This window comes from Zingiber officinale, chromosome 3A (genome assembly GCF_018446385.1).
Source record: "Zingiber officinale cultivar Zhangliang chromosome 3A, Zo_v1.1, whole genome shotgun sequence".
NCBI classification, from domain to species: Eukaryota; Viridiplantae; Streptophyta; class Magnoliopsida; order Zingiberales; family Zingiberaceae; genus Zingiber; species Zingiber officinale.
In genome coordinates, this window is record NC_055990.1 from 112,435,180 (window position 1) to 112,447,614 (window position 12,435).

The following is a 12,435-nucleotide window of genomic DNA, read 5'->3' on the forward strand; positions in this document are numbered from 1 at the left end:
CATAAAAAATAGGGGAATATATTAAAAAAATGTATATAAATATTTCTAAGAATTACTGAATCAATGACCAATTTGAGAAAAAAATTTCATGCATAATTTTTTTTAATATTCAAATTTCTAAAAATTAAAAACCAAATTTGTCTAAAAATAATATAAAAATTATTTTAAAGTTTAAAAAATACTAAAAATATTTATAATAGTCAAATAAAAATAGAAAGATCAGTATAAAAATTTTGATGATAAATATATATTTATTTGACCAATGTGAATTATTTAATCAAAATAATAATTTTTAAAGTTAAAATGCTTAAAAACAAAATCTGATATATAAAACTCATGATAAGTTTTATGAATATATAAAATTTAATATTTATCAAAATAAAAATTATAGTTTTAAAAAATAATGTATAGATAATTTTTAATTATAAGAATATTATTTTTGGTAAATAATTTAGAATAAATTAGATAACTATAAAAAAATTATCGAATATTTAATAGAGAACATAATATTTGATCAAAGAAAAATAAAGTTTTACAAAAAATAATTCATGAAATAATTTTATTTTTAAAAATACTATTTTGTTAAGAAATTTATAAAAAAAAATATTTAAAGGTTGAAAATTTTTGAAAATTTTCCTACTGATAAACAAAAAATTTATTTTTCACAAAAAAAATAAAATCTAATTAATTTCAAATAGAAGGTATATGAAACAATTATGTAATTTAATAAATTTAACTATAAGACAATTTAAGCATGTAATTTTAAGAATTAAGGAAAATTAAAATACAAAAATTTATTTAAAATAAGCATAATTTAGGAACCCAAAATAAGTTTCTACCTATTGGATTAATAAGATATTTTTTTGGAATATACTTTCTTATTACTTTTCTAATTTATCCTTTACAAAATCTAAAATATCAATTTAGTCCTTTATAATTTTAAAAATTATTTAATGCAGTAACATGATTTGAGCATGTAGAATTTTTTAGGACTTCTATTTGTTTTTTTTTTAATTTAGCATTTTCATTTCTAATTCTATCAAACTCTTCTAATGAACATGATTTAGCTAAAATAATTTTTAATTCTAAATTATCTTTTTCAATTTAGTATTCTTAGATTTGAGTTTGCATAAAGACTTAGACATTTATTTAATACTTAACAATAACTGATCAAGACGTAAATGACATACCTCACTTATCATGTCTGTGCTTAAGCTTGTATCTTCCCCTTCATTGTTGCACTCTTTTGAAGTAGCTCCTCCTTCATCGATGCTTTCATTGCTCATTTTAGATGAGCTTGATTCATCTTTGTCTTCTTGATGACTTGGCATAAGTGCAAGTCCGATATAGACTTCTATCACTAATTCGAGTGATGACGATTCGCCTTATGTCTCCTTAAGGGTCTTGTGTTTTGTTTGTGTTTATCTTTTGTTTTTGTCCTTCTCCTTCAGTTTTAGGAAGTTCTCCTTGATGTGTCTTTCTTCATTATAGTTGTAGAATTTAATCTTTCTTTTGTCTCTTGGATTTTTCTTGGCATGCAACTCATTAAACTTATTAGATCTAAAAAATATTTTGAACTTTCTTACCATATATGCTTCTTAATCCGGGTCGAGTGAGCAGTATGATTCTTGCTCGATCTTCTTAGCTTTGAAAGCTAGGTTCTAAGTTCGTTTTTTATTTCTTAAACCTGCACATCGAGTTTCATGTAATTCTAAAGTTGAAAATAGACTTTCTAAGGTACTTACCTCAAGATCCTTAGAAATGTAGAATGAATTTACTATAGATGTCCAGTTTGGGATTCTTAGGAAGACATTGAGGGCATATCAAAGAGAGTCCCGATTTGTTACCGTCTCTCCGAGGTTGATGATTCTGATGATCAATTCTTTGAGTCTCACGTGTAGTTGAGCAATTGTTTCCCCTTCTTTAAGTCGGATGTTGCTAAGTTGATTCCGGAGTAGATCTCTTCTTGCTAGCTTCACCTCTGAGGTTCCTTCGTGTAACTCCAGGAACTTCTCCTAGAGTTCTTTGATTGACTCGTAGGCTTTGATCCAATTGACTTCTTAAGATAGCAAAACATTGAGTAGATGAAACTCTGTTTTACCATTGGCCACAAAGTCTGCTTGCTCCTTATTAGTCCAGTAGTGTTCTTCCTATTCAGCTCCATGCTGATCTATAGGTGCTACAAAGCCATATTTTATAGTTAGTAAAATCTCAAAATTCATTTTAAAAAATACCTCTATCTTTTTCTTCCATATAGCAAAGTCTCCCTCGAACTTCAGTAGATGAATACTTGCTCTAGCCATCTTCTTGTTGCTTTAGGCGGTTAATCCTTCTAAGGCGTCTAGGCTCTGATACCAATTATTGGTCCCAGTGTCGCCGGCAAGAGAGGGTGAATTAACCTGAAATTATAAATATACCCTTCTCAAAACTTTCAACTTTAACACTTGTTAGTAAAATAGAAATAAATTACATTAAATGAAATGAGGCTACCGAATTTACTTTTTTGCAACCGGAGAGGTTGCTAATTTCAGACAAGTAAAGTGCACTATCAAAACTCCTTCGAGCAAATTCTCAGAGACGAAAAAGCCCCGTACAACGATTCACAACTAAAAAAATGAAAACAAGAATTAGCGATTCGAAAGTGTTGTGTAAAATGAATAGGACTAGAACTCTATTTATAGTCTGCTAATCAAATACATCCATTGGCTAACGTGGCATCTCCGAGCACCTGGAGTAGGTCCAGGCGCCCCCAGTGGTGCATCTTATCGGCTTCGCAATGGCTCTTCAACGACTTCAGAATAAAATTTTATCCTCACCCGGACACTTGAATTGGTCTAGGCACCTAGACTATTGCTGACGTGGACTCTAATATTTATTTGCAGCAACGTCTCGATGAGGGGCGCCTGCTCAATACCAGGCTGGTCTGAGCGCTCGGACCTGGTTCGAGCACCTAGAGTCCGAGAACCTGAACTTAGTCCGAGTGGCTAAATCCGCTCGACTTCTTGTGTTCCTAAGTTCCTACACACTTACACACAAGGATCAAATACAATAAGACCTAACTTAACTCGGTTGATCATATCAAAACTCGCCCGGGATACTTACAACAAATACAACCAAGAAAATCTTGTAAAGTCATCAATAATCAACATAAAATATTTACGACTAGTAATAGATGAAATAGGTGAAGGACCTTACAAATCAGTATGAACAAGATCAAATTTATTCAATGTTAGAGAGTTCGATAAAGCAAATGGGAGTTTATGACTCTTAACCAATTGATAGGAATTACAAAAATCAAGAGAAATATACTTGTTCACAAACACATTACAAGACTTTAAAACTCGATTAACAATTTCAAAAGACGAATGACCAAGACACTTGTGCTAGAGATTCGAATCCGATGAAACAACAACGTGAACTTGAAAAAGACTTGAAGATGATGTAGAAAATAGTGAGGGAGGGCAGACTTAGTAAAGACCATGATCAAGGATTTGTCGAAGAATGAATTTGTGTGTGACTTGATCCTTAACCAAGAAAAATGTCAAATTCAACATAAGCTTTATTATTAAACACAAACGAGAAACACTAATAAGATTTTTTGATATGGCAAGCATATGAAAATTATTGGATAACTTGATAGATTTAGAATAAACATGTAAAATTGAATAGCCAATATGCGAAATTAAAATATTCTTTCCATCACCAACCATCACACACTCAACACCAATAAAAGAAGTGGCAGAATCTAGTATATTCAAATCAGTTGTAAAGTAGTGAGTTGCTCCTGAATCCATATACCAATTAGGATCAGCAGTAGCAATGAAACCAGACACAACCAAGGTAGTGGCAGATGAAGATATATCAGTGGTAACAATACCCTTGGTTGAGGAAGCACTGGTTGATAATGAAGATTTGCTTTATGATAGCAAATATTTGCAGTGTGTCTAAGTTTGAGACAAATTTGGCAGTGTGGTTTTGAAGTCTGAGTGATCTTATTTTGTGAAGGTTTCCATTGGTTGTAAAATTACATAGTTGGAGGCTTGCTAGAAGACCATTTTGATATTGTCTTGACTGAGAAGTGTTTGGAAAGGTTGATGGTGTATAAAATTGATACCGTCTCAGCTTAGGGTTGTTTTTGGCCATGGACAAACGAGCTATATTGGTTTGCAGGAAGCTCAATTGATGCATAGATTCTTATCTTTATAATTTGTATTCGTTGCTCAACAATAAGCTATGCACTTCTTCAATGGAAGGACTGTCGCCATGATTTGTATAGAAGTCACGAAAGCATTGTGATCCTTCCCAAGGCCGAGCAAAAGATACAACAAATGATCATTGTAAGAATTAAGTTCTCCAATAAAATCAAGTTGGTTGGAAATACCTTTTAATTTCTGAATGTATTCCATTACTAACAGAGTATATTTTTTTTTTTATATATAGATTTTGCAACATACTTCTTAGTTCTGCCACATAAGCAAACAATTAGGCAGAGTAAATTTGATTGAGAGGTAAACAAATATAGCATGTCGTTGAATAACCAATGATTTGAGTTAGGAGTCCTTCAGTCAAAGATGAATTAGTCAAGCTCATTATCAGATGATTGTAACGTTGTCAAGAGGTGGTATACTAACAACCAGAATGTTGAGATCCAAGAATTAGGGAGGGCAAGGGCAAGTACCATCTATAAACACCTCTAAGCCATTAGCGATCACTATATTCAAAAGATGATTTTTCCAAAGCAAATAGTTATTTTCGTCTAACTCAGCACAGAGGGATTGATTCATGGAAAGAAGTGTTCGAAGGGGATTGGGATTAGACTGAATGATGGGAATCAATAGAGTAGAAGCAGGAGTTTGATGAACATTTTAGGATTTATCTGAGTGGTTGATGATGTCGGAGAAAAAATCATGGTTGTCGGCGGCAACGGTGGCTCTGATACCATGAAGAGTTTTCTGTAAGTGGAGGCGAAGGAGACGAAGTACTGGAAATGTATTCTTTTGGTAAAGTCTTTCTCTGTACACAGCATACTTTATATACTAAAGATACAATAGATCACCTAATACACGTGGCAATTAAGAAAAATAAAATAAGAAGCTAATAACTATCCAGTAACCATTAATTATTATACACTGCTATCAAGAAGATGTACTGCGTATCCTCCTGAGCATCAAGATCGAGCAGTAGAATACTATTTCAACCTTTGATCATCCCTACAAATAGATTTGACAAGGAATTTATGTTAAGCCATAGTTATATCAACCATAATAAAAGATTGTAGAAACTAGGTAGAATACTATTACAACATAATATGATTTTAAGAAAATTCAGACCTTATGACCGACTTATTTGTTCCCACAAGAAGGAGAGTAGTTGCGAAACTTGTTCCCGCAAGAAGGTGAGTGGTTGGGAAGTATTCAAATCAGCAGAGTTCCTAATAAGGGGAATGCAGCAAAAACTGAAGCCGAAAAGACAGAAAATATGTAGAATTGCAATTGATAAAAAAAAAAAAAAAAAAAAATCTGAAAGTTGTATCTCATACCTATCAACATCATTAGATTCATCTGGCCTGATGCAAAAAAGAAGAATCAGAAACACTTTACAATCTCAATGATTACAAGGAACAAATTCAAAGTGAATCCATGTCTTCATAAATCTTATTACTAAACAAAGATTGTAATGTGATTGTAAATGCTTCACGCATGTAAATGACTATAATCAGCATTCTCTTAATTCACTGTGTTATGCCAAAATTGTCTTTCCGATGACAAGAACAAGGGTGCAACTCACAATTTAGAATACAACTTTTGAAAACTAAACATTCTACATATGGATAAACATGATCCTAGTAGGAAAAATTAAGCGTTGGGACTACTGAAAGTATATACACTCAATGAAAAAAGTTGCAGCGGAGACTCACATCATTTTCGGTTCTTCAGTATCAATTTTAACAATGTCATCTCTGAATTCATGATTTGTAGGTTGATAGATCTGCACAACTTCTTCAGATCTCTGGATTGGCTCTTTGTATTCGCTGTTGCATGAAAAGAAACAACATGCCAATGAAGAGATACAATACATGAAGTAAGTTGCAATAAATATTCACATCATTTTCAGTTCTTCAGTATCAATTTTAGCAATATCATCTCCAGATTCCTGATTAGTAGGTTCACAGATAGCTTTAGCAGATCTCTGGAACAACTCATATTTGCTGCAATACGAAAGAGATACCTTAAAAGGAATTAAGTTTATTTCTCCAATATTAAAATGAAATATATAATTGATAACAAATTCTATAAAAAAAACATTTTTTTATCTCCAACTCTCTATGTCATTTATCTTTGTAGTAGTACATTCTTCATTTTTATTATTTTCTAGACCATAAATTACGTTTCTAAACTAAATTACTTATAATAATAGAAATAGTACAACAATATTGGAATGATTTCAGAGACAATTCCTTTGTCCATGTCAACAAATGTCAATTGCAAGAGAACAATGTGAGGAAATCAACAATGCTTAGAAAACTCAATTGATATGCTAAGTACAAGATTTTCATTCCTCTAAGACGGAGATGGGTAAGACTAACTGACAAAAAACAACTCACATCAATTTTACTCCAGAATTATGAATTCTTAGAATATCGTCTTTGCATTCTTCAGTCACAAGATGGGTTTTGGGCTGATAGATAGCTTTAGTAGATTTCTTATGAATTGACTCCTTGTATTCCCTATAAGAGAAAATTCACAAAGGATCAGAGCAACTTCTAAAAAGAGAGAAAATTTAGTAATGCATAAACTATCATTCTTCGCTTCAGTTTAGGCATATGCCCAAAATAGTACGATTTTAATACCAACACTAGACACATTTCAAAGTGTCCGATGTTCAATTCAAAAGAGTTCTAATCCTAAAAAACCTTATGATGACACCTTATTACTACTAAAAAATCTCTGCCCTATATCAAATGGAAGCATTGACTCTTGTAGAATCTTGAAGATACCATCCATGTAATTTTCCAATATCCAAATTGAAGACATCTAGTATTATTGATTTTTCCATACATACATTAATATATCTTGTATAACAATTGTTAATTGGCCTTTGACCAATCCAATTGGAGTTGAAACAAGTACAATATTAAGATATGTATGTGTAAGTCTCAGTTCTATAATTCTAGCATCCATCCTTTGGATCACTACTAAAGCAATGATCAGTGCTCCTTCCCTCTCTTTTCATAGAGTTTCATCTCCTTGCACCTTAATCAGTAGACAACGTTGACGGATGAGTCACAAAATTATGACTGATATTTTTCTGATCAAGACAAGCAAAGTGCTATTACATTGGAACTCACCGGTGCCAACAAAGTATTGGTATCGATTGATGGCCAAAAGAATACATTTTAACCCAATTGTCAACTGTTACTAATTGATACTAAATCATATTAATGTTATTTATATGGGAATGAAAGTATTAACATTAGGAAGACAGATAAACACAATTGGCACTTTAGAAAACAAGCCTTAGCAACAAAAAAAAGAAGAAAATTTTTGTATAAATTGTAAAAGAAATGCACAAGAAATTGTTGTTTTCTTCTTACTTTTCATATGCTAATTGTGTGATGTTTGTTTTCTTCTCATTTTTTTTTTTTTTGAAATCTTCTCGAGAGAAGTGGTTGTTTGTAATATTAACAAAGTTTCTCATGATATTATGATAACATATAATGAAGTCTCTTCTAAATCAAAAAGTCGCTAGTACATTGAGGATGAGAGAATTAGTTTAAAGAATTGAAAAGGTAAAAAGTTACAGGAAATAAATGTGATATATGAAATAGAAGCATACTCTTTGATGCATGAACTATTTGAATTCAGGTTCCTTGAGAGAGGCATTTTTCCTTTAGAAGCTTCAGAATATTTCGATGCATTACCATAATGACTAGAGTTTGGAATCATATGTTTACCCTGAAACAACGTGAAATAAATACAAATATCAGAACAAAATGCAAATTGAACCATTACATTATCGCAAAATTGATTGCCATAATTTGATATGACAAAGTATATATCGGATTTATAGTTGGTAACTACAATTTAGGACCAGACAATAATGTACCTTCTTCGGACTTTCACTAATGTTTAGGCGGTGGAAGTTAAGGGAATCTGTATCGCTTGGGGAACAATGTGCTCTATTGATTGCTTTAGCAATGCTCTTATCCTCAATAGCATTAAAAAAGCAGCCACGAGCCTTTGCATCTTGTACTATATTTGCCCATATTGATCGACTACTTCTTAATGTAGGTTCATTACCCAATATCCAAAGGCAATATCTGAAAGTCAAAATTCTTACGAAACTCATTGGGAAAAAAATGACTGAAAAAATGAAACGTAGCAGCATACCTTGCTCTAGTCAGTGCAACATTTGTGCGATTAGGATTAGAAACGAACCCAATTGAACCATTAGCATTCGATCTCACTGTGCTAAGTATGATAACATCTTCCTCACTACCTTGAAACCCATCGACCGTGCTAACTTTAACAAGCAGGTTTGAGCTCGATGAAAGCTTTTTCCTTACCTGCTCCTCAACAGAAGCAACTTGTGCAGAGTAAGGACAGATAATGCCGACACTAGTTATTTTCTCACTTTTCATGATTGCTGCAAAAGTTCAAAGGTAGCAAAAAAGTATTGTCACAAAGGCAGTAGGTCATAATGTTGCAAGAGGAGCCAAGTGCTTGACTGAGAAATTAAGGTCCCTTATACAAATAAATATGAATTAATCTCAATGAATAGTAAAGGAGAGGATGAATCAAAATAAAACTAGGGAGAAAAGGATTGCAAAAAGTAATAATAATTTCCAGCTAAAAGCAAAGTTTAGCAGTTTGTTGTATTTCGAGATTTATTGAACTACCTAAACATTATGAAGTATAAAGCTAGCTGATTGATAGTCAGTAATATGAAACCACAACACATACCTGTACGAAGGCTTCTAAGAATTTGCAAGATAACGACAACTTCCATGTCGTTTTTCTTACTGTGACTAAAGTTGTCAAAACTCTCGGTTCCATCTACAATATTAATGAAAGAGTAGGATCCAAACATCTTTCCAGGAAGAAATCTTCTTGTGTAGTTCTTCTTAATGACATTTGGTCCATTGATTACTTTGGAGTTATAGAATCTTTCAAGAGGAAACAAGCTGATAGATGGATGCATGCGATACTGCACATTCAGAAGGTGTTTCTTGAACCCTAATTTACTCAACCTTTCAAATAGACTCCTACCAAACATTGCATTTTCTGAGACCTGATATATAAGTTAGAGTATAGCCAGAATTTAGTACAGAAATACACTAAATTACAGATATTTTCGATAGAGAGTGAATATTATTAAGATTACAGAAGACAAACTATTTCGCACCTTGCTTTTGACAAGAGCAGGCAATTGACATCCATCACCAACAAGAACAGCATGGCTTATAGAAGAGATATGCAAGGGTACTAATGATTCACATTCTTTTATCTGTGCAGCTTCATCAATAATAACAATCTTAAATGGTTTCTTTAAATCCAATTTGTGTATCTTGGCGGACGTTGATGCTGTACAGAAAACGAGGTTGGCTGTTTCCAAGCAGAAATTCATGATGCGCTTGCCAGATAGTGAAGGTAGATGTAACGACCGCTGAAGTAATTTTATTTCGTCACAACAATATATTTTCATCTTAAGTAGCATGATAAAGGTATTGGTGTTGCTACGAAATAATTTTTTTTTTTCAGATAAAGACAGTCCGGATCCAAATACTTTCTCAAGATTACTGCCTGCATCTTCCTTTGAGAGAAAAGTGTTAAAGCATTCAAGCGAACGAAGAAGATCCTTTATGTGTTCACAGCAAGAATTCGACAAAGCAGCTGCTGGCATATGAACACACAAGCTATTGAAACACTCTCTGGATTTCTGTAAAAGAGATGCAAATTTTTGCCTAACGAATGATAGAAAAGTCACCTCACTCTTACTTGGTGGATTCTCAGCATTTGTAATTCTTCGATCGCCTTTGCTATCCTTTATATCATTTAAATTCTTGGCCTTCTCATCCTCAATTTTCTTTTCATCCAAATAATTTTTGTACAAAAATGCAGCACGTTCAAAGAAATTTAGTAATGATCTAAGGCAATCTTTCCAGCCAGTTTGTAATCCAAAGCACCCTTTTAGCCTATCTGCTCGGTATTTGAGAAACACATCTTGCAGATCATCACCAAATCTCAACCTTTCTTCATTGCCAAACAAAACCACATCACCCAAGCGGTATGATCTGGTCCCAGAGGATTCCTTCAGTAGCTTCAAGAAGCGCGATGCAACTTGTGTTACAGCATTATTTGTAGTCGCGCAAATAAGTGTCCTACATCTCAGTTGATCTAATAACCACACTAAACCACTGATTGTTTTGGTCTTTCCAGTACCAGGAGGCCCCCAAATAAGGCTTATGGATTGATGATCATTGCGACATTTGTCAGATGGTAAGCAACTCAGTATGGCATTGGTCTGAGACTCATTCAGTGATAATTTGCTTAAACTCAATCCAATGTCAATGTCTTGGACACCACCAACATCAGGCTTGGAGGCAAATGCAACACTACCCATTTCATCCTGCAACAAAACCAACTCAAAGCAAATTAATTAAATACTAACAAAGAGAATATGAATATTTCAAGATAAAACTACTGCTTTGCATACCTCTGGATCAAAATCTAACACCTTGTGAATAAGGCCAATATTCCTACTCTTTGCAAGCTTAAAATTCAACGCATCCCAGATTCGAGAGTATGGTATGGTGGTCAACAGGCAAACCACAAAAAGGCTTTTTTTTCCTTTGCAATTAGTGCTATCTATTGAAGCCTCGATGTACCCTGATGCTCTAACTATAGAACATTGAGGTTCCATCAATTGAAATTCATCCTTAACTACCTCGAGAAGGCAATATGATTCGTGGTCCATCATCGGAATACACCCATCTTTTGGCCAACTGTTCAATAAGATAAGAATGTCACCTTTGCACGGCTTATAGTCACTTGCACTTCTGGTTTCATCAGCCGACGGTTCAACAACCATGAAGTATATATGTTCTGCGCGATTTCTGCACTCGAGACGCTTTATTTTGACAAAAGGAACACGAGACAGGGTTTGGAGATTAGAGCACATTTCAGCGCGTAGTTCTTCCAAGAGTGGATAGGTAAAAGAGCTCAAGTAGTTCTCGACAGTATCGAAGGTCATGGGAATCCTCTCCACCTAAACACGAAGCCGAAGGGGCTTGAAAAACTTGATTTTTGAAGAGTCCGAGTAGAGAAAGATTCTATTTTTAATTACCTTGTGCTGGAAGAAATCAGGGTTGAGCACATCCTTCATGGACCATGAGAAGATTTGGTCCACTAGCCTGCCATGGCCTTTTGATGCGGGCATTGCTTGCCTTGCAGCTCCTCAGCTCTGGAGGTATCGATCGAGTTGGGGTGCAAGCAGAGGCGACAGGGTAGGAGATGGATCGGGTTCTTTTCGTGGCGAGAGCCAGGTAGTGTCACCATGAATTCACAGAATTCCTCATGCAGAAGAACTAGAGGCGCTTCGGGATTCGAACTCAATTAAGCCTTCACAACCAACACTCAAACGCTCAAGCTTCGCTTCCATGGTTGTGAAAAAGGCAGATGCTTTGCTTAGCTTCCGATGTTGCTACAAACGTTAGAAGATAGCAAAAAGCATCGTCACTACAGTCCATGCAACCTTTAGTTGTGCTAGTGCCGGTCTAATTCAATTAAATGGAATCTCGAATGTTAAACTTAGATTTATCAAAAATTAATTTAGAAAACTATTATTAGATTGATAAAAAAACATCTTGTTTTAGTCATTATTGTTTGTGATACTAACAACTCTCATTAGTGTTTAAGACTTATTTTATTGCATGTAATAGGTATTGGACAAGAAGAGGAGTACGAAGTCGTCGATCCAAAGAATATAGGAAGACTAAACTAAGAATGACTCATGCACGTTTCACTCATCCTCTTCGTCTCGGTACCGATCTCAGTAGGGAACAAACAAAACCCTACAAGAACACAAAAATAAGTTTAGATTACAAACATAAATGCCCATATAGATTAAAATTTTGAATCATCTAGATCTATTTAGTGATCTCTCTTCCATTCAACCTAACTCATTGTGAGCCTAAGTAAAGTCTCAAGATCGCACTAAGCGTCAACTCATTGAGGCTGCCCAAAAGAATAATATTACCCAAAAGGAAAAAAAATAATGCTGCCCAAAAGTCAAAAAAATTCTCAAAAAAGAAAAATATTCTCAAAAAATAATGCAGCCAAAAAGAAAAAGTTATTCTCAAAAATTATTCTCTAAAAAAAGTATTCTAAAAATAATTATTCTCAAAAAATTATTCTAAAAAATAATGCTGCCAAA

General features: G+C 33.8%; 1 protein-coding gene across 4 annotated transcripts; it reads right to left on the bottom strand.

The window, feature by feature from the left end:
- Nucleotides 1–4,971: 4,971 nt before the first annotated feature.
- On the bottom strand, nucleotides 4,972–11,741 carry LOC122052288. Of its 4 annotated transcripts, none has more exons than XM_042613742.1 (12): nucleotides 11,347–11,740; nucleotides 10,717–11,268; nucleotides 9,406–10,629; nucleotides 8,964–9,291; nucleotides 8,391–8,646; nucleotides 8,107–8,320; nucleotides 7,837–7,955; nucleotides 6,605–6,727; nucleotides 5,918–6,031; nucleotides 5,540–5,566; nucleotides 5,331–5,455; nucleotides 4,972–5,210 (listed from the first exon to the last, which is right to left on the bottom strand). In XM_042613742.1, exons 1-11 carry the CDS (start codon nucleotides 11,437–11,439, stop codon nucleotides 5,332–5,334), a joined length of 3,174 nt encoding a protein of 1,057 aa, XP_042469676.1. In that variant the 5' UTR covers nucleotides 11,440–11,740; the 3' UTR covers nucleotides 4,972–5,210; nucleotide 5,331. The 4 variants fall into 4 exon arrangements, with proteins under 4 accessions (XP_042469676.1, XP_042469677.1, XP_042469678.1 ...); XM_042613743.1 differs by having other exon boundaries at nucleotides 5,331–5,431; nucleotides 11,347–11,739; XM_042613744.1 differs by lacking the exon at nucleotides 6,605–6,727 and having other exon boundaries at nucleotides 11,347–11,741.
- Between the last annotated feature and the right edge of the window lie 694 nt (nucleotides 11,742–12,435).